This window comes from Chaetodon trifascialis, chromosome 19 (assembly GCF_039877785.1).
Source record: "Chaetodon trifascialis isolate fChaTrf1 chromosome 19, fChaTrf1.hap1, whole genome shotgun sequence".
Classification (NCBI taxonomy): Eukaryota; Metazoa; Chordata; class Actinopteri; order Chaetodontiformes; family Chaetodontidae; genus Chaetodon; species Chaetodon trifascialis.
Window position 1 is genome coordinate 13,904,886 of NC_092074.1, and position 25,049 is coordinate 13,929,934.

Here is a 25,049-nt window from a genome sequence, read left to right on the forward strand (position 1 = left end):
AAATTGTTGTGTGATTTTTTTTTTTATGTTGCAACTGAAGGATGATATCTGAGGATATTTATTGGGTCTAAATGTTAATCCATGATCAAAATGTAGAAAAATAAGTGAAAAAACTTCATTCATGTGTGTTGTGTAGCTCAGGTTTATACATTTAAAAACATTACTGGGCTGGGCCTTTAAAATAAGGCTGTGTTTGCTCAAAGTTTGGCATCCTGGAAATGTTATATGTAACAGCAAAATGGGGTGTTATTAATTTTTTTCTCTGTATATTATATGTGTTTTTTCATCATTTTTACAAAAACATTTAATAGTCTACATTTTCTGCTAATAAAACCAGCAATGACAGCAAATCTGACTGGTGTTATTTTGTTTTAATTGTGCACATGATTCATTCTGATGCATTCAAATGACAGGTTTCCTTTATGCAGAGTGCATTTACACATTATTAATCTTTTCCTCCAGCTGTATATAAGTTTGGTCCTGTAAAAGTAAGGGCTTGAGTTATTTTACTGTCAGTGTATCACAGTCGGAAATGTTTATATTGTATAAAAATGTGTGTCCTCCAGTAGGAGATGTGTGTGATAACACACCAGCATCAGCAACCAAGAAGTGGGATGATTTTTCCTGCAGCTTCATTTTGAATTAAGCAACAAAGGCACAACCAAGCTTCAGTATGTTAGAGGTTGTCTTGCTAACATCCATCCAGTACCACAGAGACTACTGATACACAGACATTAAATGTATTATAAATTATAAAGCAGACGGATGAAAAATGAATAAAGGAGGGGCAGGCTTTAGCAGACTGGAGTATCAAAGATTGTTTTTCTTCAGTTTTTACCTCAAACTGATTCATGTGGAATAAAAATCCAGAACAGGCGGTTGTTTAAAAACAAAAATAATTTCAAGGGTGCCTTCAGTATGCTCAGTGCTGACTTTGTTTGCAGGACGATTTCTCTTGACTCGATTATTTCTGGCTGCGACTCGCGCGGGTATTTTACGGGCGACTCCTCGATCGTTTATTGAAAAGATGGATAACTACTAGTTGTAAAAATTGGTTCGTCCTGGTGGATTGACATGAATGTTCCGGTTTAAGATTTTTCTGAGGAAGATGCAGAAAAATAACCATCATTAATGTATAGTGTGGCGTTTAATGGCCCTGACACACCTTTAAAGAAGTAGATAGATATTTGAATATGAGGATTTCAAAAATATTGAGATGTTTATCAAACACACCACACACTCCCTTAAGAAATATGGACTAGTCTACTTTTTCATGTTTCATTTAACTCTTCGGTGATATTTTCGGTAAGATTTGTCTCATTAATTGTTCTTTCAGTGTCTCAGTACTGTCATATGGTAAATAGGGAGAAATACCGTTTACTATATTTTGATTTACGTTTAAGCATTCAAAAGCCACCGCGGTTCTTCAACAACTGTATGTTTGTTCATATAGATCAGTATCTGATACTATGGCAGTTTTTAATCCTTACCATCTAGTGCAGGTTAATATTGATAAGCAAGACTAACGTTAATGTTTAAAGGAGAAGTGCTGATGCTTTGTGGTGAAGTTTTGGTGTCAGGAAACGTATCAGAGTGAGAGCTCTTCGCGCGTGTCGTCTCTCTGTGGTGCCGTGCAGGCACGCGGGCTTCGCCTCTCTGCTTGTGCATTGATTGTTGTGGCTCTTCGGGTTCCGGAGAAAGTTCGCCCTGCAGTCAGTTCGCTTTAATTAGCAGTAATACTGAAGAAGTATGGCAGACTCTCAGGAGGACAAGCTTTACAAGGCGGAGTATGCCAAAAGCGGCCGCGCTTCGTGCAAGAAATGCAAGGAAAACATAGCGAAAGACTCGCTGAGAATGGCCATCATGGTGCAGGTAACGTAGCGACGTCTGGAGTCAGTCCATCAGGGGAAACCTGCGCTGTTAGCTAGCTTACAGCCAGAGTGCTATCTGCTCTAAATTAGTGGTCCATTCGGCGAATATAGTAGCATGACTCAGCTCACCGGAGAATAATAATATATAGTTTATAAAGTGGTTTCATTTGTGTCAGTTCAGGCCCTCGTTAGCATTTAAATGGCTGACATTGTCTGTTGAGTCTTGCTCACAAAGAGCCGCTGAGCCTGTCTTAATGTCGGGCTCTCTCAGTAATACATCCCGCTATTCATGACAGGTTCACTCATACTGTTTTATGGAGCTCGGGATTTTGCGTGAAGACCGCAACCGTGCGTTGAAAGAGTGAGAAGTGTGAGCATCTGCGTCACAAGCCCAAACACCAAAACACCATCATGACCACGATGTGAAGTGAGACTGCTGCCCCAAACAGGAATTAATTAACTAAGAAGCTGAAAAGCTCCTGACGTGGCTGTAGCCTCCTTCCTGTGGAGCAGCTCCATGTTTCCAATCACTTGACATTTCTCTCTGAGGTCCAGCCAGACTGGATCAATATGTTTAACAAGAAGGCAGCAGGGGCGCGCGCTTATGACGTTTTAATGAATGGATTTATGGAGAATGAGTTGTTTTGGTAAATCTGGTCTTATACTGTTTTTTATCGTGAGAGTGTTGTGTCACGGACTTAAAAGATGTCCAAGAAGTATATAACTTCTAACATATATTAGAGCTGCAACAATTAATCGATTAGTTGTCAACTATTACATTAATTGGCAACTATTTTGATAATTCATTGGTTTAATATTGAATTGAATATCTTCTGCTTTGTCCACAACCCAGTCTTGCACTTTGAGAAACACTGATCAGTGTTTTTCTCAGTTTTCTGACATTTTATAAACCAGACAACTGATTGATTAATTGACAAAGAAAAAAATGACAGATTGATGAAAACTAATCACACAAAATTAAGATTTTACCTACAAGTTCAGGAATGTCCTTGAAAAACATCCCAATTAAAGATCCTCCATGTGAGCTGCTGTTAGGACGCGGCGTCTGTCCCACCGTCTCACACTGGTGTCGTCCCATGTTCACTGTAAACACACTGCAAACACTGAATCTTCCCTGTTGGCTCTTTGTCCGGCAGTCGCCCATGTTCGATGGGAAGGTCCCCCACTGGCACCACTTCTCCTGCTTCTGGCAGCGAGCAGCAGCTCAGTCCACCGCTGATATCGGTGGGTATTCTGGCCTCCGCTGGGAGGACCAGGAGAAAGTCAAAAAGGCCATTGAAAGCGGTGGAGCAGCAGGAGGTCAGTACTCGACTTGTAGCGTCGGACTTCAGACGTTAGAATATCATATTCACACACACAACATGCACAGACTGTCCGCTTCCAGTGTGCCTTCATGGAGGTGATAGAGCAAATAAGGGCCTGGTTTAATATCACCAAAGGCCTCTGGCTCTTAGTTAAGCAGCTGAATATTTTATATGCAGGTTATTTAGCAAACACAACTTTAAACATTTCACATTTGTACATAGAGGAAGCTTTTTTTGACATGTATTTGCCTCCTGGTCACCACAGCTGACTGATGTGTTTACCACCTGTCATGTTAAAATGAACATTCTGTTATTGTACTTGTTGTGTTAAATATTTATCTTCAGAAATCTTGCATACCTATATATAGTTTTTATTACTTGATTAACATTGGATAACTTCCCTCTTGTAGGAAAAGCAGACCAGAAGAGTGGAGCTAAAGGAGAGAAGACACTGAATGACTTTGCAGTTGAATATGCCAAGTCAAACCGCAGCACATGCAAAGGCTGTGAGCAGAAAATAGAAAAGGTTAGCAGCCGTTTTTATTTGCACACATGAAATCTGTGAGCAATATAAATACTATCAGTGTGTTCAGTGTGACATCCTCTGACCTCTCCTTTAGGATCAGATCCGTGTATCCAAGAAAACCGTGGACCCAGAGAAGCCCCAGCTGGGTCTGATCGACCGCTGGTACCACACTGCGTGTTTCGTGAGTCGTAGGGAGGAACTGGTGTTCAAGCCTGAATACAACGCCACCCAGCTGAAGGGCTTCAACGCACTACGGGCAGAGGACAAGGAGGAACTTAAGAAGAGGCTCCCTGCTGTCAAAACTGAAGGGTGAGATGAAGAAGAAGGGGTAATATTCTTTTGTGCAGGTTGGGTACTAGCATTAGCATTTTGCCATGCACCATCTGGTCAGGTCCGGTCCTCCCTCTCTCTGTCATCACCATTTGGAGCCTCTCTGTCTCCCACCGTCCTGCAGCACAGGAAAATTGCCTTGAAGGTGTCCCTGAAAGCTGTCATGGTGTATGCGTACAGGAAGGGGTTGACAGCGGAGTTTGCATGTGACAGGATGATGGCAGTGAGCAGCAGCTCCAGAGGCACGGGGCAGTCCGGGCAGAGCAGCAGGAAGCAGTTGATTATGTGGAGCGGGATCCAGCAGACTGTGAAGAGGAAAAGAACCAGAAAAAGCGACGTGGCAGTCTTCATCTCCCGACGCATGCTGGCAGCAGCCCTCATTTGACGCTCCCCTCTTTGCTCGGATGCGATGCGCCTCACTTGCTGCTTCACTGTGACAAAAATCTGAGCGTAAATGAGAAACATGATCACTAACGGGGTGAGCACACAAGCAAAGAAGTTGAAATAGACCATGTAGGTCATGTCCACCACCAAGACAAAGAAGCAGTAGCCTGAGTCAGGGGGTGTCTTGTGCCAGCCCATCAGAGGCACAAGCCCGATGAGAAAGGCCAGAAGCCACGTGGTCAGGATCACCAGCGCAGCGTTGCGAGATGTCATCAGCACCTGGTAGCGGAAGGGCATGAAGATGGCCACATAGCGCTCCACAGCCACGGCCAGGAGGCTGAAGATGGAGCTCTGGGTGAACATGATTAACACACTCAGCATGAGCAGGCACAGGTAGAGATTGTGACGTGGCAAACCGATATCAGTCAGGATGGCACAGGGAATGGCAATCATGCCCACACAGATGTCGGCGACTGCGAGCGAGACCAGGAAGTAGTTGGTGACGGTGCGTAACTTGCAGTTGAAGCCCACAGCAGCACAGACCAATAAATTACCAACAGTGGAGAGAAAGGCGATGACAAGCTCAGCCGCCATGTACGCCACATTAGGGGAAATCACCAGGTCAGCGGGTGGAGGTGAGGGGGAGGAAGGGGTGGAGGGGTTCTGGAAAGGCTGCAGGAATGATGGATGGGATGAGTTTCCAGTTTGGAGAGAGTGGAGGCTCAGCAGTGCCCTGCTGGTCTCCATGGTCGTCCTAAAGACAGAAACAAGATTCAAGTTAGAAGTCAAGCTTAGCTGCTGATGAGCCGATGAAACGCAAAAAAGCAATGAAATGACTCACCGATCAACAGCAGTGTGGTGTGATCGCTCAAGAATCATTCATCGTTGTTCTTCTGCCAGCAGCTGTCCTTATTGTGAACCCCCGTCTTCACCTAAAACAACACTTGCACACTTCTGCTTGAACAAATCTGAAGGACGATATTTTATAGGATTCCCTGCTTCCCTCTTCACGTCAGTTATTGTCTGGTGGGATGTTTTTTCACTCCAAAGGATCAGACAGGCTGGATGGTCATTAACTGATGTGTGGCCTTATGGGAAGGCTAATAAATGTCTCTTGTCAGGGTGGATGATATCAGCATTGGCGCCTGGGAGTGTGCAGACATGTACCTGCTTGTGTGTGTTTGTGTCCATGAACTGATGAGGCCCTAATGAATTTGTCTAATGAATAAAGGTGTCAGACTCGGGCTTGTTTGTTCGTGGCTGTTTTCCAGTATCCCTGTTGGCCGCATTTAGGAAGTTCATTTGGATATTTTTCATCCTCTGTTTTTGTTGTTCTGCGGTGAACGATGAAGAAAACAAAAGTTTGAAAGAAAACTTGTGTTTGCGCTCACAGGAAGCGTAAAAGCGATGAGGTGGATGGAGTATCAAAGAAACAGAAGAAGGAGGAGGAGGACGAGAAGAAGAAGCTGGAGGAGCAGTTGAAGGTGATTTTCATTTTTTATTCCTTTTTTAAATGTCACATTTGCTGATCTCTGCTGTAAACATCCCACCATGTTTGTTGAGCCTGTTTTTAATATGTTACTCTGTGTTTGTCTGCAGAACCAAAGTCAGCTCATTTGGGGAATCAAGGACAAGCTGAAGAAGTTCTGTTCAATCAATGATATGAAGGAGCTGCTGATTGCAAACCATCAGGAGGTTCCTTCTGGAGAGTCCAATGTAAGAAACACTTAAATCTATCTTAACAGCCAATCAGTCTGCAGTTTTTAGCTTCCTTGTCAAACTAAACGCCCATCTCCTTCCGCACAGCTTTGATTGAGCTGCCATTAAAGAAAGCATATGAATGACTAAATGTTTTTTGCTTTCTGTCTGAGTCTGTTCACGCTGATATTGGCTCATAACTTGAATTTGTGAGAATGTGGAAATATTAAAGTATATTCTTATTGTCTTTAATTTGAAAGTCCGCAGGGTCTGCTTTCTTTCGATATCGTTCAGCCCGAACTGTAACTGTGGTCCCTGTTACTGTGCCATGATGCAGCATGTATGTGTTGTTTGACAGGTGGTGGACTCCCTGGCTGACGGCATGGCTTTTGGTGCTCTCGAGGCCTGCAAGGAGTGCCAAGGCCAGCTAGTGTTCAAGGGTGACGCTTACTACTGCACAGGGGACATCTCAGCATGGACGAAGTGTGTGTTCAAAACCACAACACCCATTCGCAAAGACTGGGTCATCCCCAAGGTAGGTCACCTCGTTTCATGTCTCCTCTTGCTTCTTTATATAGTAGAACTTTCCATGCTGAATCACCAGGTGGTGGATAAAAATAGGATATCCACTCAAAGACCAAGAAAATGGCACATATTCATGTTATATTTTCCGACTTTGAATATTCTGGCTTTGTCATTTTAGGAATTCAATGAAGTTCCCTTCCTGAAAAAATTCAAGTTCAAGCGAAAGGACAGGGTTTACCCAAAGGAGGCTCCCACCCAAACGCTTACCGCAGCCAAAGCAGAACCTCTGGCGAGTGCATCCAGTGCCCCGACTGAGCGACTGCCAGAGGGAGCGCCTGCAGGTTAGTGAAGAGACCTGAACACTAAATAATCAGCACTTCATACAGCTGTACTGTTGTAACTGTATAATTTAAAGTATCTGTGCCTGCAGACAAACCTCTTACTGGCATGAAACTGTTGGCTGTGGGCAAGCTGAGCAAAAACAAGGATGACCTGAAGGCTGCTGTGGAGGAGCTGGGCGGAAAGATCACCGGCACAGCCAATAAGGCCTCTCTCTGCCTCAGCACCAAGAGTAAGCAACCAATCAAAAGCAAGATTTGCCAGTAATGTGGGTCAGTCGGCGCCCTCCGTTCCTTTTTGAAAACTCATTGAATCAAACTGAGGAAGATGTTTTGTTTATGACATTTTCACAGAGGAAGTAGAGAAGATGAGTAAGAAAATGGAGGAAGTGAGGGACGCCGGCGTGCGTGTGGTCTCCGAGGATTTCCTCACTGACATAAAGTCGTCAGGTAAAGCCCTCCAGGAGCTGGTCTCCCTGCACGCCATCTCGCCCTGGGGTGCAGAGGTCAAGGTTGAGGCTCAAGCTCCATCTGTGGCCTCCAAGTCTGGAACGCTGGCTACCAAGAGCACGGGCAGGGTGAAGGAGGAGGAAGGTAATGGATATTTGTTTGGGAGGGCTGATTCGTTTAGACGTGTTTGGTGTATTTTTCTAAATAATTACATCTACACTCTTACAGGTGGGAGCAAAGCCAAGAAGATGAAACTCACAGTGAAAGGAGGAGCTGCTGTGGATCCAGATTCTGGTAGTCATGACTGCCCTGCATAGATATTTGTTTCTTTCCCTTTTTGTAGCCTTGCTTGATGATTTTTCTTTTTTTTTTCTTTTTTTTTAGGTCTGGAGAACAGTGCTCATGTCCTGGAGCAGAGTGGGAAGATGTACAGCGCCACGCTGGGTCTTGTGGACATCGTCAGAGGAACCAACTCCTACTATAAACTGCAGCTGCTGGAGGATGATGTGCAGAAGCGGTCAGTGCAGCTGCAGAGAGTCACTGCACTTCTAGTTTTTGTCGTACTGAGGAGGCATTCGATAGTCTGCTAGCTGCTGAATAACTGTGTTGGATTAATCACTCAGGCTCCACTGTCTCTTACACTGCCCCCCTTTCATGCCTGTACAGGTACTGGGTGTTCAGGTCATGGGGCAGAGTGGGGACCACCATCGGAGGAAACAAGCTGGACAAGTTTCATGACAAGAACTCTGCCATGGACAACTTCCTGGGTGTCTACAAAGAGAAGACAGGCAACAACTGGAGCACCTCCAACTTCACCAAATATCCCAATAAGTTCTACCCCCTGGAGATTGACTATGGACAGGTACACACAGCACGCACAGATAAAGGAGCCATCCTACACTGTCAGTTTTCCGTATCTGACTGGATTTAGTTTTTCTCTGTGCTGTGTCGGCCATGTTTCTTGGCAGGATGAGGAAGCAGTGAAGAGGCTGACAGCCACCGCTGGCACCAAGTCTAAGCTGGCCAAACCCGTCCAGGAGCTGATCAAGATGATCTTTGATGTAGAGAGTATGAAGAAGGCCATGGTGGAGTTTGAGGTGAGACTCGTGGTGGTGTACATGGGAAAGAGGGAAAAACACATCATCTCACCGAACACCGAACACATTCTTTTGTGATATTTGTATATCTGATCTGTCCTTGCCTCTCGTCAGATCGACCTCCAGAAGATGCCCCTCGGAAAGCTGAGCAAGAGGCAGATCCAGAGCGCCTACGCTCTCCTCACTGAAGTACAGCAGGTCAGTCATCAGCAACCCCTCCTGGAGGGCTGTCTCACTATTCTCTTTAATTTGTGACATTACTGCAAGATATCTGTAGTGAACAAAATCTTTGACTATAGTGGTCTTTTTTTTTAATCACAGGCCGTGTCAGATTGTCTGCCTGAGGCCCAGATACTGGATCTGTCCAATCGCTTCTACACCCTGATCCCTCATGACTTTGGAATGAAGAAACCTCCGCTGCTCAATAACCTGGACTACATTCAAGTAAGGCCACACATACTTTGTCCTGCTGTGGAGTGTCCTCTTGTTGTGTAAATGGATCTCATAACACCCACATGCGTCACTGTTCAGGCTAAAGTCCAGATGCTGGACAACCTGTTGGATATTGAAGTGGCGTACAGCCTGCTGAGAGGAGGGGCTCAGGACAATGAGAGTGATCCCATCGACATTAACTATGAGAAACTCAAAACCAAGATTGAGGTGAGGAGTCCCGCACCGACCGCAAGATTATTTATTTTCCCCCATTGTCCCCCAAGAACGCTGTTCAGGATGGTCATTGCATGAAGAGATGGAAAGATGACAGTCTGCTATATTACTTCACAGGTTGTTGACAAGACTACAAATGAGGCTGAGATTATTACTCAGTACGTTAAGAACACCCACGCTGCTACACACAACACGTACACACTGGAAGTGCAAGAAGTAAGTCATTTTGGGAAAAGCAGTTTCATTTATTTGATTCATCTTTATCTTTTGATTCTGTCATGAACTTTGTCAATTCTCCTCTGTACCTTTGTTGCGCACCGTCAGTTATCATCTCACCGTGTTCTCTGGCGTTTTTTTAGATCTTCAAAATTGATCGAGAGGGAGAGCGCCAGCGGTACCGTCCCTTCGAGGAGCTGCACAATCGCCAGCTGCTGTGGCACGGTTCTCGCACCACCAACTACGCTGGTATCTTGTCTCAGGGTCTTCGCATTGCACCTCCAGAGGCCCCCGTGGTGAGTTTTTACTTGTGGGAACCAAAAGCTGCACCTCCGTTTGTTCTTACACAACAGTATAATAACTTCATTTTGTCAAATGCCCACAAACTGTAACGTCTTCAGTTGGTTTTGTTCAGTCCTGTATAACGTTACTGTTTTGCTTCATCGTCTTTAGACTGGTTACATGTTCGGTAAAGGTGTGTACTTCGCCGACATGGTGTCCAAGAGTGCAAACTACTGTCACACCTCCCAATCAGACCCTGTTGGCATCCTTCTGCTGGGAGAGGTTGCCCTCGGCAACATGTAAGTGACTATCTAAGTTTTTTTTTTCTTCAAAAATATGCAGTGATAATGTAAATGAATGTGTCTTGTTTTTGTTTTGTTTTTTTAACGCAGGCATGAATTGAAGAAGGCCTCACACATTACAAAACTCCCTAAAGGCAAACACAGTGTTAAAGGTGAGAAGCCTTCAGATTAAAGTTTGATTGTTTTTGAGCAGTTGAAATTGAATTATAATGTCTGTATTCCTTCAAATTTTTAATTCACAATCTTGTTTCTCGCAGGTTTGGGTAGAACTGCTCCCGATCCAAGTGCTGCTGTCACTTTAGACGGGGTGCAGGTGCCTCTGGGAAAAGGTGTCCACACGAACATCGAGGACACGAGTCTACTGTACAACGAGTATCCTTTAACTCCGACGGTCTGGTTTATGAGCTTGATGATCCTTTTGCCAAGCGACGCCACATTTTTCCTCCTCTGCTGTGTAACTGATTATGTAATAGTCTGTAGAAAAGCGCAGAGTCGAAGTCAGCACATAAACACACTCAAGTTAAAGCTTTAGCTGCTACTGTCTGAGCTGTCATTGCTGTGCTTTTGATTTTACTCTGCGATTGATCTTGGACTCTTGTTTCAGGAGGTCTGTGGTAAGACAGAGGTATCTTATCTTTCATGTGTAAAGTGCTCTTTTCTAACCTCCTGATTGTGAAGTAGGTCACTCGAAGGCACCAGCTGCGTTTCATACCTTGAGGAAATTAGCTATTCTCACATAAACAGATGCATAAATGATGGACTCGCTTAGACTGGTGGTAGCCACTGACTGTTGAGTTTAATTCGGGGAAAAAACAGGAAAAGGAACTGAAACCTCTCTGTTCGGTTGTGGACTTGTCCTGACCGAAACCCAGTGCAGAATGTATTTACACCACAGGGCCGTCAGTTCATGATCTCTGTCTGATTTTGCCGCGTTGGTCATATCTGTACAGTCTCTGCTTTCCTTAACCGCCGCTCCTCCAGGTACATCGTGTACGATGTCGCGCAGATTAACCTGAAGTATCTCCTGAAGATCAAGTTTAATTACCAGACGTCCCTGTGGTGAGAGAGACCGTCTCCAAACCCTCTTCAGTCAAAGCAAAGACCACTGTTGCCTCCAAACGTCCGGGCTCCGTTCTCTGCAACAGAAGATGTATGGCAAAGGAGCAACGTTATACCACATTTAACAATGGTTATTGGAAATCTCTAGTCACTTTATCGCTTTTTCTTCGGGTTTACTAGCTGGCAGCCTTCCTTAATGCATTAGGTACTTACATACCTACTTCAGAATTGCTCATAAGACAGACACAGAAAACAGGTCAATAAAGTGGTTGTGTTAATTAAGACGAAGCTGAATTGAAGCATGATGCATATTACATAGAAAATTGTTTGAGTTAGTCTTATTTCTTCATTTTTCAATAAGTCCGTAGTTGATAAGGCACAGGAAAGCAAATCTAAAGGGAGTTTTGAGCTTTGACCAACCCATCTGCAGACATACTCAAACCAATGGTTATATTTTGCAAGTAAAATACCCACTAAGATGAACGTTTTGTAGACTGTTGGGTTCAACGATACTGTACGAGGTTTGACATGTATATATTTGTTTTGTTGTTTGTCTCTCAAGACGTCTTCCTTGCCGAAAATGGAAAAAATAAAAAATGCAGTCAGTGTTGACTCAAAGTATTCTGTGAAAGAAACGACTGCCGTGGCATATCGTACACCTTTTCCTAGTGTTTTTGTCGCTTACCTCAAAAAAAAAACAAAAAAAAACACTGATTTCTCAAAATTTCATGCCTGTGTTTTTGAATCGTTTCATTTTCTCGTGCTGTGTGTTGGAGCCTGTTTCCATTCTGGAGTTGATTTCAGTGTAGAAATAAATTTACATACTGAGTTTTTAATGAGATATTTGATTTATTTCCTTTCAGGGTAGATCAGAGGTCAGGGTCAGCTACTGATATGTCAGCAGGATGATAGCTCGGGCTTGAAGTTGGATCTTGTAGAGTATACACAGAAATAGTATTTACTAATGTCCCTACTGAATGAGGCTGGTTTTCATTAAAGCCATTTATATATGAGACATGGTTTTGTGGTGCTGTGTATAACTCTGGATACAATCAGCTTGCACCTGGAGGAAAACAGTAAAACTAACAAAGCATTGACACCTCTTTCCCAACAATGTAAGATATATTAAAACAAAATCTGAGTCACTGAAGTGTGTAAGAAACAATGGAGGGATGCTGAGTGGCTAGTCTGATTTCTCTTTCTTCCAACTGTTTTCCAAACATTTCCCCTCACATTTTGGACGAGAGGTTGCATTTATATCAAGCGAATGCAACTGTGTGCACGCAGATATAATACAAAGTGGTTACTGGTAAATTATAGGATTTTTATTTCTCAAATCGCCCTCCAGACAGCGTCCCGACCCAGAATGCATTTTGACAAGGTCTTTGAAAAAGCGGCGCGGCTAATTCAAGATGGCGGAGATGGACCAGCTGTTAGACGAGAGTGAGTAACAACACAAATTCAAGGAGTTTTGTATTGGAAACACGCAGTCGTCCCGTAGTAATAAAATAAATATTTGGTGATAAACTGCTATCGTTGTCCATGTAATGAATATCGTAAGTTTGGAGCGCGGTTCATTAAGTCATTTTTACATGCAAAGAGATACCGGTCTCTCCAAGTCAGCTAACGCTTGTTAGCATGAGGGGCTAACCATAGCTAATGTTGGAGTTGAGCAAGTTACTTTAGCCGAACTGGGTAAACAAAAAACGTTAGCTTAGCTATGAGCTAACGTCTGTTAGCCTTAGTTCGTTAAGCAGCAATAACAAAAGGACTGCCGTAACGTCTCTGTTGCCAAAGTACAGACGCTAGCCTCTAGCTATCTGCTTTGCTGGCCATAGTTGTTTCAGTCTTCCGTGACACCTTCCTTCTATTTAACGTTCGTTAGCGCCGGTTAACCTTACATGGTAACGCGTTGTATATCATTTTGACAAGCTGGTGAAGGAAAATTAGCCAAGTTATTTGGCTGTTAACAGCTGAAGTGGTCTTTTCAGTCGACGTGAGCGTAGTTAATGTTAACAATATTTAATCTCCGGGTTTTAAAACACAGTGTAACGTTAGCTCGTTTAGCTCGTTTCGTTGATATGATCTGTCCAGCTGATGTTGTGCCCGTGCTTGACAGCTCAAATTGGGGGTTAAGGCCTAACTGACTGCGCTAGCTCTGTGTAACTTCATTTAACGTGCCTGGCTGCGTTCAGAGTTTAAAGGACAGCCTCGTTGATGACTCTTTGATAGATATAATAATCATATCATATGAACTTAAAATTAAAGAGCATGACCTAATTACCCCTTGAATCACACTGACATGTTTTGTGAAATATTTACTGCATTTTACATTGCTGTCTGCTATAACGCTATTATTGTGTCACAGTATATTGATGTATCTCAATTTGTCCTCTTCCTCAGGCTCTTCAGCAGAGGCACTTGTCAGTCTTAAAGGTATGTGGGCAGTATTTTTAGCTGTCATCTTTGTGCATTTGTTCTTGGCACTGTGTATAAGCAAACTGGGAGCTACTGGAAACAGGAGTCCAATTCCTTGTATGTCCAAACATACTTGGCCAGTGCAGATTATTCTGGTGTGATTTGATCTTGTCTTCATGTAGCAGACACGTGCCGTACGCATCCTGATTAAAAGAGTTCAGAAATCTTAAATCCTTCATTGGTTTAGATGTCAGTGTGACATAATGATAAGCTTACAGTGACAACCCACACTACCCTGCATTGGTGACTGAAGCAGTCTGGGACACAGTGGAACTAATTATCCTATAATTGCTTTCACTGCAGTTTTGTCCCCATGTAAGATAAACGTTTTGTGTTGTTAGACTTTTTAATTCATATCTATTCCAGTCTCACTTAGAAGTGTAAAATTAATTGCTTTCAGTCAGAAATTAGATAATGGGTCGGTTTCACTGGGGACTTGTATTTGGTGGTGTTACACTATTTTTAATATATGCTTTTTCCCCCCTTTTTTGTAACAGAAGGGAGTTTGTCCAACACTCTGAATGAAAAGAACAGCTTCCCAAGAGCTCACAACACCAGGGGAAGACATTCCTCCCTCACAATGGACACTGTAAGAGACACGGTGTTAGTTGGTCAGTCTTAAAACTTGTGAAGAGGAAGCAATAGAGGAACTTCTGTTATACACTGTGTTATGAATGCTAAGCTTGAAAACATTAAATGCAAAATCAGCAAATTACAGCAGCTATGTATTCTGAATTAAAGTCAGAGTTTATGCATATTGTTTATGGTGGGACTACTGAAAACGGGTGCATTCTTCATATGAATTATTAGTTGACATTGTTAGTCAGTGATAAAGGGATTCTTGTTTGATATGAAAGTGTTGATGTTGATTTTATGGTCTCTGCCCATTGATAGTCTCATCGGCTTCATTTAATTGTTTTCTTTGACTGTCTTTTCCAGCTGGATAGTTTAATTTATTGCTTCATTAATCTTTTTCACACCAGTGTGATGTGGAAATGCAGATTTGGAAGGAATGTGCATTTCACATGCTTCTGGTCTGTACGTGGTGTGGGGAATTGATTGATTGTATTCCTTTTGCACTGAAATGAGGTCATAGGCAGTCTTTTGAATGTCAATGGCATATTTTGGCACCCTTCTTGAAACACTTGTCCCACACCTCAGGGGCTGATACAGAAAATACTGCTGACCAGTCAACATAGAGCAGCATGTGAGAGTGTGCTTGAAGTGGATATTTTCATCTCATCAGAAATGTCTCTGTCATAATGGCTGACAGCTCCCTACAAAAAAAAACAAACAAACAAACATAGTTTGCACGTGGCACGTTCACCTCAGTGCATACAGAATATGCTCGATACATATTACCTGAATCAGATATGTATCTGAACGGTTGCTTTAATTAAACCAGATTTTCTGCATATGGAAGTCAGCTAATGTGGTTCTGATTGCACGTGGAGCATTAGTAGCACTATTCATAAACTCCTGTCCGCGTTTGTCCTTCCAGCCCACACGGAGCTCAAAGAGGAGCCGTTTGTTTCGAGAGGAGGATGAGCAACCCCAGCAGCGTCTCCCCTCCAGATCCCCGCGGAGGAGCCAAAGGGTCACCACCACACCACAGGTGAAGACTACACACCATGAAAGTGACTGAAAATCATTTGGCCTTCCCTGTTCTTCCATTGCTTTTGAAGATGGCGTACAAATTGTGCAGAGAGCATGTTTTGGCAGAGACTGCAGCATTACTTCATGGAGCTTGTTTGGGTTCCAGATGTCACCTTGTGATTACACCTGAGCTGTGTGAGCACATGGCTTCTCTATAGGAAGTATTCAACAGCAGAAATGAACGTTCCAGTGAGCCGATGTGCGCAGCACCATTATGGTGTTTTCAGACCAAACATGAAGTGAATGTGAGTGAGCCTGTGTTACTCACCAAAGTGTGACTGTGGGATCATTTGTGTTTATTCACATTACTCATGCATAAACACAAATGATCCAGTCCTTGTGCTTATTCACCCTAAACAGCCGTAATACCCGTATATTAGATGTAAGATAGCAAGGATCAGCAGGCACTGTGCATGTCTGCTTGTGTGCTTTTAGTTCAGCCTCCAACTGATCTCCGCTCTCACCAGAGACACCGGTTCTTTCTGTTTCCCTCCAGCTCCTCTTGTTTTCCCCTCTCCTCTCAGTACATTCATGAAGTAAAGCACTTTTCCTCTCCAGTCAACATGGACAGAGAGACTAATTACAAACAGCCCACAGTGGAGGTCAGCACCTTGGTGGCTCACTGTTGCAGACAGGCTGGGAAGCAAGAGTGAAGATATATCCAGTTTTTAATCCCGAAATTTTGAAAGAAAAACTCTGAGCTTTCCTCATGGTGGTAAACAGCTTTAGATTAGAGGAAAATCTGGTGTGGCTCCGAATGTTTATTCCTCCAGAAGCTCCAGCTCTGTCCTCCAGAGCTCCCTGGTGCAGCAGCTGTCAGCGATCAGCAGCTCTCTCGCTCTGCTTTGCCTGGATCTCTTGAAACAATACACTGCAAAGACCCGTGACAAGTGCAAATCTTTCACTCAAGATGAATGCTTTTAACTCACACAAACACGCGAATGATGGGAATATCACATGTTCATGTCACTTAATTTGCATTGCATTGGCTTTGTATGTAATCCACATCATGTTGTTGGCTACTTCATATATTCTTTCATTCATTTATTGGAAATATTATCCTTGAAGTCGACAGTCAGTGGCTGCCCTCATTGTCTATGTCACTATTTCCAGTAGCTGCTTTACAGTAAGGGCTAAACACCGTGAACAAGGTGAGGCTGCGAGGGCCCTGTAAGACATCTACTGCTTGTCATAGAATATGAGCTGGAGCCAATCTGTAGTTTACCTAATTCTGTGTTTTTACTCTAAATCTTTCTATGGTCTTTTTGAATAAGCTTTTAATGTGAAGCAACACCACTGAGTGTTTGGTTTGTGTATCTTAGTTGTTTGATGAAATTAACAGACTCTTTTAAGGAATACAACTTGATTCCCTATCTCTGCCTCTCCTTTGTTATAATGATTTAATCGCTTGGTTGTGGGAACAAGAAGTCACTGATGCAAGTGAATGAGTGAATAATTTGTGCTAAATCTTTACAACTGTTGTGCATGATGGAAGAACAAATGAGAATTGCTAAAGGCGTTTCATGTGGAATGACAGTTGTTTTCATGTTTTTCTTTACAGAAATTTACTAATGTGGTGACACCAGATAAGAAGGCATCCCAGAAAATAGGGTTGAGGTTAAGAAACCTCCTGAAACTACCCAAAGCTCATAAGTGGTGCATCTATGAATGGTTCTATTCCAACATTGACAGGTAAAGTCTCACTTTCACATTTAGTAGGCAACAATTAATTTTGATGAATTGTTGTCAATTTGGAGATGATTTAACAAAGATTAAGCTTTTTGATTAAACTGAGCATGCTTTGAATTGTCAGCTGCAAATGGGAGACAACTTGATTTTTCCCAGTTTAGAATCAGAAATGTTTATTGGATAATCTTGTATTATCTTATGTTTCCCTAAATGTTTTTTTTTTTGTTGGGTTTTTTTTAAACCTTATTTTCTTATCCAGGCCTCTTTTTGAGGGTGACAATGAGTTCTGCCTGTGTCTCAAGGAGTCTTTCCCCAACCTGAAAACAAGAAAGTTGACACGGGTTGAGTGGGGAACGATCAGGAGACTGATGGGAAAACCTCGACGGTATGCTGCAGTCTTTAAGCTTTGTGCCTCTGCTCGTCATTTTTGTTCACCATGTTTACCTTCATTTTTGTCAGACATTTTAAAGTGTATGAAATTGTTTTCTGTCTGTATTTTTTTATAACGCTGTCACTTCAGACAGAGGCTTTAAAGGAGCTCTGTGCTTTGTTGTCCCATCCAGGTGTTCGTCAGCATTCTTTGCAGAGGAGCGGACAGCACTGAGGCAGAAGAGGCAGAAGATGCGCCTGCTGCAGCAAAGAAAACTGTCTGACGTGTCAAACTGCAAAGACCTTCCAGATGAAATCCCCCTGCCACTCATCATAGGAACCAAAGTCACTGGTAAGATCAAAGCAAAGCAAAGCAACACAGGTTACATTTTCAGCCAAAACCATCAAAAGTACAAGAGTCAGAAACAGATATTTTTAGTACTATGTATTCATCAGTACTGCGACCTCATAGTGTGATGTTGATTAGGTGATAGATAAATTAAAATCCTCAACTCAAACGGCAAAAGTAAGGATGTCCCACAAGCGTCTGTACAGTATTACCAGTATGAATTCTGATGTAGTTTCCTTTTCGTTCTGCAGCTCGACTCCGAGGCGTCCATGATGGGTTGTTCACAGGCCAGATCGATGCAGTGGACACCAGCGCTGCCACCTATCGTGTCACCTTTGACCGCAGTGGCCTGGGAACACACACTGTGCCTGACTACGAAGTCCTGGTAAGATTTGCCTGCTGCCCTGCTAAGATAACAGCTTCACCGAACAAGTTCAGTTTTTCCTGCTTGTACTTTAATTCAAATTATAATGGTTTGTCATTCAAAAAAAACTTGTAGAACAACAACAACAACAACAACACCCGGTGATGATTGTGTTTTCCAGAGCAATGAACCCAATGAGACCATGCCCATTTCAGCCTTTGCCCAGAAGCATCGGACAACACGCTACATGCAGAACCTCATGACTCCGCCAAGAGGGCCATACCCAGCCGCTACCACTCCTGTCCTCATGGTACTGTAAATCAGCATCTAATGCCTGATGTGCTGCATGTCCCCTAACAGTTGTTGCTGATATTTGATGCTGCTTTAAATCTCAAGTCATTTTTTCGAAATAACAGGACAATGACCCTCTTATTAACCAATCACCATGGAGGAACAAACTGCCGGGTGCTGAAGGAGATACTCTGGGAGGATTTCCTGTCAAGTTCCTTGTCCAAGTGGTAAGTACTTCCAGTCAGGTACTAAAATCTGACATCCTAAACCTTTTAAAATTTTGTGCAAACAAATTGTGTCTTGTTTTGACTAGACAAGGCTGTCCAAGATCCTCATGATCAAAAAAGAACACATCAAGCACTTGAAAGAAATGAACACAGAGGCAGAGAAGCTGGTATGATCTTCACAATTTAAAATCGAACAATGCTTCAAACCTAAGAAATGTTTTCAGAGATGCATGCTTCCAGTCTAACTGAAACTATGGTTGTGCTTTTGGGTTCAGAAGTCGTACTCGATGCCTATTGACCTCGACTTCCAGAAGCGATATGCCACCACAGTGCTTGAGCTTGAACAGCTCAATAAGGATCTGAACAAGGTGCTTCATGAAGTTCAGCAGTTCTGCTGTGAGGTAAGTCAATAGATACACCTCAGTCCCATCAATAATTACTGCCCCTGAAGTGCAGCACAGGTAAAGTAGCAGTGATAATTCATGCCCTGCTCTGATATTTCTAGCCTCTCACTTCCTCCTCCGTCTTGCCCAGTCTGGAAATTTAAAAAATGAACAGAGCCTTGTTTAAGATGTGAATCACCAATGTGTTCGTCCAGCTTGCTCCAGATCAGGGCATGGTTCCAGCTGACCATCCCACGGAGCTGCGGCGGCGTTGCGAAGAAGAGGCCCAGCAGATGGTGCAGCTGAGCAACTCGACGAAGGACGGACAGCAGAGTGTGACGAACCCCAGCCTCACACATCTCATCTCCCGCCTCACGGCTCTGCTGCTGCAGATCAAGGTAGAGGATAAATAAACACTGAGCTCATTCCCGCTCACAGATGTTCTAACATACATTATGTCAGGAGGACCGTGGATGTACGCAGTGTGTTCCTCTCTCCTGTTATCAGTGGGCTCATATTGCAGCATATTTATTAATGGCAGAGAGCTCTGCATTTTGGCAGCAATATCAATGCGCTAATAAGTCTGAAGAACCCTTGAGAATATTTAAATGACAGACTAATACTTTTATAACCTCAGTCCATCATCATTGGATTTTTTGCCTGATTTGTTACAGTGTCTGGCAGATGGAGGAGACCTGAATTCGTTTGAGTTTAAGTCTCTAACAGACTCACTTAATGACATCAAGGCATCTATCGATCCCTCCAACCTCAGGTAAAAAGAACTCTGCAGTGTTTCTAATGACTCTTCCTTTGCCACATAGCACTCAGCGGTCTGCGTCAGTGTCACTACCATCACCGCTCAGTCAGCCTCAGAGTACTGAACATTTCTTAAACCTTTGTCTTTTCTGTATTTCCAGTTGCTTCCAGAATAATGTGGAGATCCACGTGGCACACATCCAGAGTGGCCTTAGTCAGCTGGGCAACCTGCATGCATTTGCTGCCAACAACACCAATGCAGTCTGAGTACCTGAATCATCCACAGCACATGCAGGTGCATGCACGCACAGGGGTGTGGGCCATTTTAATATCGTCTTTTGAGATGGTGCTTTCACCCGAACTGTTGAAAGGCTGCAAACAAAAAAGTCCCGTGGATGCTGTGGACCACCACCATGCAGTCTGAATTGAATGCACAGACCTTTCTGTGCTGACGGGAGGGAGGATGTCATAAGTGTTTTACCCACCCATTTTATTGTATGAGAATGTTGGTGCACCCAACTGAACACAAACCTGAAAGAAGCGTAAACTATTGCCACAAATCCACATCTCTAAACTCAATGGTTATTTATTGGTTTCATGTGCCAAACACCATTCTTACAGTTTTTATAGTCCATATTTATTTATTTTTGAGTAGGTGAGTATGGTTCTGAAACAATATTTTGCTATCTCTGAAGTTTCCCCCTGTAAGTGTTGTGTTCCGTTGCTCCACTGATGGTAAGCACAGGGAGGCTAAAGAATGTTTTATAAAATTGTTTATTGTAGATAATTGTACAATATCTCTGATTGTTAGGTCTATCGTTGACATTTCTGCTGTGTACTCAGAAATGGCTTTTATAATTTTGTGTGCACTGAAAAGAGATTTTGGTATTTTTATAAAGGAGAACTCTGGGGTTTTGATGCCTTTTACTCCCTAAGATGATCTGAGCATTTCCATATTTGGCATGGCTGTTGCTGCAACCCCCACACTAAGCCTGCATCTCTGATGTAACCTCTAAAAATTCAAGTCAACTGTTTTTTCCTAGAGAATCTCCTTTTTCAGTTTTGTAAAGTTGTATATGAGAGTGCCTCAGGGCAATTGTATATAAATGTTTCCGTCTTTTTATATTAAACATCATATTGCGAAGCAGCATTTGGTCTTCTACTTTTTAGTCTTTATTCACACATGAAAACAATCAAGAGTTTTCATTTACAATCAGACATTTTATTACTATTTTATAATAAATAAAATTTTTCCTTTTACACAAACAACAGCCTCTTCAGATACATGTAGCTTTTTTTATATCAGCTCTTATGATACATGTAGCTTTCTTTATATCGGCTCTTATGATACATGTAGCTTTCTTTATATCGGCTCTTATGATACATGTAGCTTTCTTTATATCGGCTCTTATGATACATGTAGCTTTCTTTATATCAGCTCTTATGATACATGTAGCTTTCTTTACACTGGCTCTTATGATACATCACATAAAACCACCAAAACCAGCCATGGCCTCGTTTTCCCAGTCAGAGTCTGAGTCTGTAAAGTCCTGCGCCTCTGTGCCGTGGATCGGGGAGAAGTGACTGAACCTGTCCCATGTGGCCCTCACATGTGGGTACTGGACTTGGCATCCGTTATCCTTTGGTGACGACCTGCTGAAGTTACTGTGGGTCGGGATGGGAGGAATCACGACTTTCATCTCTGGTCCGATGGTCTTGTTAGGTGGGAAATTGTCGTATTCCACCAGAACCTTTGGATCCTGGTTGTCGGTCACGTTGGCTTCGGTCTTGGCATGGTGCTCATTCTCTTTGGGATAAAGATGGACATTGCAGCATGGGACATTAACACTCAGCTCGTGCCGTTGCATCTGCTCAGGCTTCAATCTGGTTCCCTCCTTGTCATAGATGCAGGAGACGAAAGTATGGTCATAGCTGCTGGGTTTGGTGGGTATACTGGTTCTATGAGCATCCTCTGTGTTTTGGTGCATAGTAGGTCTGAAACTGTCTTCCAGTCCAAAACCTCCTATCCTGTGTGCCTCAGCTCCATGATTGTTGTCATAAACTGAAAGAGAAAAAAAAAACAGTTATTAAATTGTTTCTGATGATCCCTCTCTTGGGCTTTCACTCATTGCTTAGCAGTTTTCAGTGGCAGTTTTCAAGCAAATTATATAAAATTTTGGTGACTTCAAGCCCAGTGTCTTTAGTAGCAAATTGTAGTAGCCCTCTCACTGATTTGACTTAAATGGGAGGACTAAAAATGATTTTTGTCGATGGGATAAAATAGAACTGAACCCAAATTAAAAATCAGTCTGCTAATTACCTTTCTCTGGGCCCATCCTGCTCTTGTGTTGGCCGAAGGGGCCAGCGGCTGGCGGGTTGGCGACCTTCTTGGACACTGATGAGCCAACTTGGCGACGAGATTTGGCCCTTCTGTTCTGAAACCACACCTGAAATGTGTAGGGAAACAAATAAACGTGAGCACAGATGAACTCATATTGATAAAATATGTATATATATCAGCAGAATTTTGCACTACCCAGATAAACAGAAGTCTTAGAAACGAGACATTGATTTGTGCGTAAATTACGCACTGGATACCTGAGATTTAAACTGCATTACCTGAATTCTGGACTCCGGTAGCCCGGTCAGAGCCTCCAGTCTCTCCCGCAGGTAGATGTCAGGATATTTAGTGTCAGAGTAAACTTTCTCCAACACCTCGATTTGCTGCTGGGTGAAGTTGGTCCTCTTCCTCCTGTGGGTCAGTATTGCCACGCATTTATCCGCCCTCGGTACAGAGTTTGCAGAGTTGAAGTAGTCAGTAACATCTGACGCTCCATAATCTGAAAAGGAAACATACACACTGTTCAGTAAATAACCATAGAGAAGCAGGAATCCCAGAAACGTGAATCTGGTCTTCTGCGTAAATTACGCACAGCGGTGTCAGACACCAACCTGAGTTCACCATGCTGCTCATCTGCAGAGCTCCTTCGTGATACATCTGGAAGTGATTCAGATCCCCGACGCGCATATTCCCATGAACTGAAGACATGATCCTCAACTGTGACCTTCCTGCGATTGACTGAGCTTTGAGACCTGCGCGCTCGCTTGGGTTATATCACCCCGCGATCAAAGGTGTTGCTGGCCGTATGTGTGAATGGGGCAGCCATTAGTGCCGGCTGGCACTGCAGCGGCCGCGCAACGACATCAGACGTCTGCAGGCCGGAGGGGCGTGAAGGCATCACACCTGGGACGGTGGAGCGACCGTAGGTCTCTTTAAAGGGTTTTTAATGGAATCTGCATGCTCAATACACATCGGCAGTGAAAACATTTATCCGCTTTGGAATGGATGAAGCAATAACTTTTATCCTTCAAAGGGAGACCGTTGGAAACTGCCATTTCCTCAACGGGCTAAAGCCTCACAAGGACTGTTTGTGGCTTAGTAACAAAATGATTTTTCCCTGCTTTATATGATAATCTCCTGCCAAATTCCATGTTATTTTACCTTATGTTGTAATTTAAACATATTTCAACAATTGATTGGAGCCATTCTGCAAGGCTCTACATGGTGTGGCCAGCTTGCTATGCATTAGGACTTGGAGATATGCACAGAAAACTTTTACTGAGTATATTTTAGTGTTAAGATGATTAATCAATCAATCAATCAATCAATAAACATTTTCAAATAACTTAAAGGAAGTGCCATTAAAAGTGTATTTCAGATTCTGACTTCTGCAACAAGACGTGTTCTCAAAGGGTCGTGATTTTCTCCTTTGGTGGTGGTCTTTTTCCTTAAAGTTGAAATATCAAATAATATGAGTTGTGTTTTATAAAGATCAGGGTCTTCAGATGTCTTCACTGCTGTAGTGATGTGTAGGAAGTTATGCTTCCTGTCCCCTTTCAGTGGCAACAAAGTTAAACTCAATACACAAACCTCAGTTCAGAAGTACTCAGGAGTGGGCACTTATTGAATGGATCACCTTCATCTGCTTCAGAGGGGGGTCGAGTCAGGAGGTCAGGGAGCTCCACAGACTAATTTGTTCACACATATGTGGACGAGACTTGCAAGAATGAGCTTTTATGTTTAGAGATACTTTTAATTACAGTCAAAGTTTATTTTTTTCAGAATCAATCATTCATTCATCATTCATTCCAGAGTATTTAGTAGCAAATTGTAGTAGCCCTGTCACTAATTTGACTTAAATGGGAGGACTAAAAATTATTTTTGTCGAGGGAATAAAATAGAACTGAACCCAAGTTAAAAATCAGTCTGCTAATTACCTTTCTCTGGGCCCTTCCTGCTCTTGTGTTGGCCGAAGGGTCCAGCGGCTGGCGGGTTGGCAACCTTCTTGGACACTGATGAGCCAACAGGGTGATTTTTTGTACAGACTTGGGCAAAGCCGACAGCCTCAATTGTATAAATCTCATTTAAACACTTTGGGTGCAGGGTAATGTGATTATTGCAGTAGAGTGGTAAAGTGCCAGACATTATATTGCATCTGTGTTCATATGATTTATGGGTTACAGCTGTAACTGGGTTTAAGTCATCATGGGATATATTGCATTTTTGGCTGAGTGGGTCAAAGTTAGCATCATACTTCTGAAAGAGACCTGTAGCATGGGCCCAAAAAACACCAAACACCATTTTGAGTTATTTTCTTGTTGATCTCTGTGGGAAAATGACTTGACAGCCATTGACTCATTTCACATCCACAACAGCACTCACTGATCTCTGTACTTTGACACATACAGCATTGTTCAGGTAGGATGTGCTTGTTGGAAAAGACATTTCACAGTTCACAGGCTTCTTTGTCTGAGGACCCTAATTGGGTATTGCCTGTGTGCACAGACCAGATTGCTATGCTAAATCCAGGCTGTTGAAGTTCCTGATCTTTTGTAATGGACAATGGAATCTTTTCTGAGAGCTATCTGCAGATCAGGAAATAAAAAGTGGACACCTCATGCATTCATCTGCGGCCACAAAGGTCATAAGCCATGACCGATGAGGATATGAATCCAGCATTGCAAGTGTAGGGAAACTGTCAGGCCCTTTCATTTTTAGTGTTTGTACTTAGAATTTTCAGTTTTCCAGCCCATGATACAAATTATGAGATTTTTATTGGATCAAAATAGTTCTAAATGGATTAATCCTCATATATTGCAGCTAACAGACTGGACTTTCAAACATCAAACAGTAAACACACTGGGATTTCCACTGGCCATTCCCAGTTGTAGACACAAACAAAAGCATTCACACCTTTGAAGTCTGACCACTGTTTAACCCACAGTTTGACCTGACCACTATACATTTAAGTGCAGACAGACAGGTAAGTTATCCTCACAAGTTTGCAGGTAGATGTTAAAATGTCAGCTGCTTTATGGGCTTTTGTTATGAGCTCAGTCTTTGTGTATTTGAGAGAT

General features: G+C 42.9%; 4 protein-coding genes across 4 annotated transcripts; 2 read left to right on the plus strand and 2 right to left on the minus strand.

The window, feature by feature from the left end:
- The first annotated feature begins 1,606 nt into the window (after positions 1-1,606).
- On the plus strand, positions 1,607-11,909 carry parp1 (poly (ADP-ribose) polymerase 1). Its single transcript, XM_070987800.1, has 23 exons — positions 1,607-1,872; positions 3,029-3,191; positions 3,607-3,722; positions 3,817-4,031; positions 5,830-5,920; positions 6,036-6,152; positions 6,493-6,669; positions 6,838-7,000; positions 7,090-7,230; positions 7,352-7,591; positions 7,676-7,741; positions 7,832-7,964; positions 8,114-8,309; positions 8,416-8,544; positions 8,659-8,742; positions 8,866-8,988; positions 9,076-9,204; positions 9,328-9,426; positions 9,570-9,722; positions 9,880-10,007; positions 10,101-10,162; positions 10,268-10,382; positions 10,992-11,909. The coding sequence occupies exons 1-23, from the start codon at positions 1,750-1,752 to the stop codon at positions 11,071-11,073; spliced, it is 3,045 nt and encodes a 1,014-aa protein (XP_070843901.1). The 5' UTR covers positions 1,607-1,749; the 3' UTR covers positions 11,074-11,909.
- Positions 4,110-5,183, minus strand: adorb1a (adenosine receptor B1a). Its single transcript, XM_070988022.1, has one exon. The coding sequence runs from the start codon at positions 5,181-5,183 to the stop codon at positions 4,110-4,112; it is 1,074 nt and encodes a 357-aa protein (XP_070844123.1).
- Positions 11,910-12,440: 531 nt separating the features above from the next.
- Positions 12,441-20,780, plus strand: lin9 (lin-9 DREAM MuvB core complex component). Its single transcript, XM_070987160.1, has 15 exons — positions 12,441-12,512; positions 13,473-13,505; positions 14,045-14,136; positions 15,049-15,162; positions 16,765-16,895; positions 17,152-17,277; positions 17,456-17,613; positions 17,862-17,995; positions 18,156-18,284; positions 18,391-18,492; positions 18,579-18,659; positions 18,768-18,893; positions 19,091-19,273; positions 19,550-19,647; positions 19,793-20,780. Exons 1-15 carry the CDS (start codon positions 12,482-12,484, stop codon positions 19,896-19,898), a joined length of 1,644 nt encoding a protein of 547 aa, XP_070843261.1. The 5' UTR covers positions 12,441-12,481; the 3' UTR covers positions 19,899-20,780.
- Positions 20,781-21,115: 335 nt separating this feature from the next.
- Positions 21,116-22,680, minus strand: mixl1 (Mix paired-like homeobox). Its single transcript, XM_070986687.1, has 4 exons — positions 22,584-22,680; positions 22,251-22,471; positions 21,952-22,078; positions 21,116-21,693 (listed from the first exon to the last, which is right to left on the minus strand). The coding sequence occupies exons 1-4, from the start codon at positions 22,678-22,680 to the stop codon at positions 21,116-21,118; spliced, it is 1,023 nt and encodes a 340-aa protein (XP_070842788.1).
- Positions 22,681-25,049: the final 2,369 nt, after the last annotated feature.